The sequence below is a fragment of the Geospiza fortis genome, unplaced genomic scaffold, assembly GCF_000277835.1.
Source record: "Geospiza fortis unplaced genomic scaffold, GeoFor_1.0 scaffold27, whole genome shotgun sequence".
NCBI lineage: Eukaryota > Metazoa > Chordata > Aves > Passeriformes > Thraupidae > Geospiza > Geospiza fortis.
Window position 1 is genome coordinate 2,159,216 of NW_005054329.1, and position 4,593 is coordinate 2,163,808.

The 4,593-nt window shown below is 59.5% G+C and overlaps 1 protein-coding gene across 1 annotated transcript in view; it reads left to right on the plus strand.

Annotated features, from left to right (window-relative positions):
- The window catches only part of KCNT1 (potassium sodium-activated channel subfamily T member 1), a gene marked incomplete at its 5' end in the record, with an annotated part of 26,299 nt that overhangs the window by 17,740 nt on the left and 3,966 nt on the right, over nt 1-4,593 (plus strand). Inside the window, 4 exons of the mRNA XM_031057279.1 lie at nt 114-238; nt 1,389-1,451; nt 3,896-3,980; nt 4,543-4,586. Of these exons, the coding sequence (XP_030913139.1) occupies nt 114-238; nt 1,389-1,451; nt 3,896-3,980; nt 4,543-4,586 (317 nt within the window). The remainder of the gene's footprint in view (nt 1-113; nt 239-1,388; nt 1,452-3,895; nt 3,981-4,542; nt 4,587-4,593) is intronic.

A 4,593-nucleotide genomic window follows, 5' to 3' on the forward strand; every position in this document is an offset into this window, starting at 1 on the left:
GTGCTGGTGCAGCCCCAGGCTGGGGTCCCCCCACGCAGACCCCCCTTCCTCCCCTGGCACCCCCGGCCAGCTGCAGGCAGCCTCCCCATCTCTGGGCTCTGGGATGGCTCCAGGCAGGAGTTGGCAGTGGCAGAGTGGCCCTTGCGCCTGCAGCAGGGCCCGGTGTCCCCACACAGCCCCGTTTGTGCCCCACTTTCTGGCCGTGCAGAGATGGTGGTTCAGGACAGCCCGACCCCAGGTCAGCACAACCCTTGCGCCCGAGAGGCCCCATAGTTTGGCAGGGAGAGGCCCAACCCCGTCAGCTGGCGCAGCCCCCTTTTGTTATGGACTTTAATCTGTCATAAACTCTTCGTGGAAAAGCTCTCGGTAGCTGCAGGGCTGAGTTGCTTCATTGCGTGTGACACGGGTGTGTGGCTGTGACAGCCACGGCGCTCAGGGTCCCTCTGTGCAGCCACATCTCTCGTCAAGCTTGAGCTGCCCGTCGGGGCTGGCATCTGTGTCACGCTGGACAGCTCCCAGCCCTTGGTTATGACAAAATCTGTAGCCCACAGCTCCCTTTGGTTGGTTTGGTTGTGGTTTTTTTTTTTTTTTCTTTCTTTCTTTGAAGCCATCCTGTGCTGCTGCTTGTTTGCTCCATCCTCCAGGAGTGTCCGTCCACCCCCTGCCCACACTCAGGCTGGCAGGGAGCCCCAGCTGGGATGGGAGCTGATTTTGGGGGTGGGATTCCTCCTTTCCCATGCTGGCTCTAGGCACGGGAAGGAGGAGGAGGAGAAAATGTCCAGAAGGGCAGTGCAGGAGGGGTTTGGAGTGGGGGCCCAGGGGTGGTTGTGGGCACTGCCAGCATCCCCGGGGAGAGGGGCAGGAGAGCTGGAGTGTGGTGGGATGGGGCAAGGATGGGGACTGCAGGCACGGCCTTGCAGGGGTGTACCCCCCTCTCCTTTTTTCCCTCGATTCCCAATCCCAGAAGTTTCTGTTGCAGTTCCAGGGGGGCTGTCTGGCCTCAGTCAGGCTTGGGGCACAGCTTGGGGTCAGGGCTGGCATCCTTGTCCTGGCCCACCTGGCAAATTTTGGTTGAAGCAAACTGGGGGAGCTCTGGCAGGAGAGGGGACAGTGGGGGGGTTCAGGACAGGGACACTGGGCACAGTGTGGGGACCAGCAGCTCCTTGGGCACCCAGCAGTGCAGGGACTGTGTGTTGTCACCTCGTGTCACCGTCAGTGTCTGGACACCCATGGAAAACGTTGCTCTGCCTTCTGCCCCTTTCCTTTTTCTTTTGCTCACGTTTTGGCTGCAGCGCAGGAGCTCGTCTCTGATATTTGCCAAACCATGGCTTGCTGACCTCTCTCTCTCTCTCTGTTTATGTCTGTGCCTTTCCCTGTATGTTCTGTAGAGGATGTAGCAAATTTAACAGCCAGTGATGTGATGAATCGGGTAAACCTGGGATATTTGCAAGGTAATTCCCTTTCCCTGGGAGTCCCGCGTGACTCATGGCGTGCAGCGTACAACAAGATCATGCCAGCTAAGCCCAAACCTCACCCTTGCCAGTTTTCACCTTAGATCCCCGAGCTTTCAGCACTAATTTGTTGGGTGGTGTTGGAAAACCAATCAGTGTCCTGAGGTGGTGGTGCAAACGCAGGGCTCTGCCTGATCAGGGAGAGAGAAACCTCAGGGACCCTTTTGTAGCTGAATTCCTACAGGGAAATCACAGCCCTTGGCTTTCATTACCAAAACCCTCCCTCCATGGCTCTGTGAGGGGGTTTTGGGCTGTGCAGCCAGTGGCAGCTTGAGGAGGGGACAGGGAGGGGGACAAGTGCCCCAGAGCTGCCTGTGCATGCTGTGATGAGATGCTGGAGCTCCTGCTGGGTCAGCCACAGCCCAGGGCAAGGCAGTGCTTTACAAATCCCTTTGCACCCCTTGGTTTGCCTTCCTGGACCCCTCTCCAGCATTAGAAGACCCCATTTTGTGACTGGGGGTGCTGGGCTCAGCATGAGGCAGCAACAGCAGCCACAGGGGCCCCTGGTGCTGCAGCCACCCCAGGCACCCTGTGGGGCTCTGTGGGACCTGCTGGGTTTTTCCATCTTTTTTTCACCTTTACACCAGGATGCAGCATGCCCTGGAAAGGCTCCTTTTTGCTGCAGCAGCCCCAGGATTAGCAACAGCCCATCCCAGCTTCATTTTTGGCTTGAGTAGCCCAGGCTTAAGGTGAAACGTTGGCATTTTCCTTACAAAGCGTGTCCTCCATCAGCCAGGCAGCCCCAGGCCAGCAGAGTATATTGCCTGGGGCAGTGGAGGGGCAGCAATATACTCGGTGTGCTCAGCAGGGCCTGGCTTGGCTGCATGGGGTCAGGGACCTTCCCTGGGGCAGGGAGAGCTGCCCAGAGCCAGAGCCCGGCCCCACCTCCCTGTCATGTCACCCCCGTGTGTCCCGTCGGGTGCCAGGGTCCGTGTGCCACCCCTGCCCTGGCATTGCCACCCCCACCCCTGTCTCCCTGTAAGGCTGAGCACTGGGATGGCCAAAACCCAACCCTGGTGGCCCCAGCACAGGACAGGACACCCTGGCACGGGCTGGGGGTCCCAGGCAGCGCCTCCCCGAGGGTCCCCCTGGCTGCAGCACCTTCTGTGGTCTCAGAGGGGACAGGGATGTGCCTGAGCAGCCACACCAAGGTCTGGGGGCCCCCTGCAAGCACTGCTGGACGTGGCACAGCCCTGGGGATGCCCTGGGGCTCATCTGGCAAGGGCACCTCGGAAGGAAACCTGTTTGCATCCCCGTGCTGGGTGCCCGTGGTGGCTGGAGCTGCATCTGAGGGCTGGAGGAAAGCAGTGCCAGGGTGATCTGGCACCCATTGGCACTGCTGTGCCCACCATGGGGCAGGGCAGCCTCTGGCTGGGGGTCCCCCACGCCAGGCAGGGATGGGGAGGTGGGAGCCCCAGGACAGGCCGCAGGAGCAGCCCCAGCCTGGAGTTAATGCCCATCCCAGGGCAGGTCCTGCTCCTGCTGTCCCCAGAGCAGCTCCATTTGCTCCATTTGCTCCATCTGCACCTCAGAGGGGCCTTTCCAACAGCCTGGAGAGGTGTCCCAGTGAGAAGCCTTGCAGCGAGCTGGTGTCCCCCCGTGCTCCTCATGCTGCCCCCGCGTCCGTCTGTCCGTCCCCTGCCCACCCTGTCCATCCACACCCCATCACCCTGTCTGGAGATGGTGTCACCTGTCGCAGCTTCCACCCCCCTGGCACCCGCAGCCTCGCACCCCCATCCATTTCACCATGATCTTGTTCTTGGCTATTTCGGGGAGCACAGGGGCCCCCCGTCACTGAGAACCCCTGTTTGCCCCCGTGGGTGCTGCTCTTGGTGGCCCTGAGCCCCCCTGGGAGGTCACTTGGTCCAGAGCCATCCCCAAGATGGCATCGATGGCTCTGGAACTCCATGGAGGCGATTCCCCCTGGGCAGGGGAAAGGAGCAATCCCTGCACTGACCCTGGGCCTGGATGGAGCTAAATTGAGTGACTGAGGGGGAGGGGTGGGCAGAGCACTGGGGCGGCCCCGGGGGGTTCAGCTGCCCTGAGCCAGTGGTTGGACTTGGGCTGTACCTGACACGGCAGGACTAACCTGTTCCCTCTTTCGCACTGCACCAAGGTAAGACTCTCACTTTATTTCTGGGGGGAGTGGGGACTCTGAAGAGTTACCTCTGCCAGTCCCCTGGGCCGTGCTGTGGTGGGGAGAGCCTGGGGAGGTGACAAGGGAGGTGGCAGTGACGTTGTTGGTGCCCCCCCGGAGGCAGTGACATTGCCCACGGCTTCTCCTGGTGAAGGGACCCATTTGCCAGGATGGGATCTGTCACCTTGCCTGTTGGGGTGTCTCTGGGGGTGTCCCTCCCTCACCAGCCCTGCCCCTGCTCTTGCAGATGAGATGAACGACCACCAGAACACCTTGTCCTACGTCCTGATCAACCCCCCCCCGGACACGCGGCTGGAGCTCAATGACATCGTGTAAGTGTCACCTCACCCTGTCCCCAGGCTGCCCCCATCCCACTGCTGCCCAGGATTTCTCATAAATACCCACGGGTTTTGCCTCTTTCCCAGCCCACTCCAACTCCCTGTGCTCCTGGGCAGTGCCCAAACCACCCCAGCCCCATCTCAGCTCCCATGGGCACTGTGGGATTCTCCTTTGGTTTTTGCCACTGAGGAATAACTCCTGATTATTTATTCTATTATTTTATGGCATTTACATGATCACCTCTTATTATTTAACACCTTTTATCCGAACAACTACCATGCTCTGCAAGCATGAGGAATAACTCCTGAATATCTTCAGGAGTTATTCCTGAGGAATAACTACCATGCTCTGCAAGCACCGAGGAGTAACACCCGATTATTTATTCTATTATTTCATGACATTTACATGATCACCTCTTATTATTTAACACCTTTTATTCAAACAACTGCCGTGCTCTACAAGCAGCACATCTCCATGGGGCATCCCTGTGCGTCCTGGCCAGAATTCCAGGGGGAGCCGGGGTGTCCAGCAGTGTGACCAGGCTGTGTCCCGCAGGTACCTGATCCGCTCCGACCCTCTGGCCCACGTGGCCAACGACGGCCACAG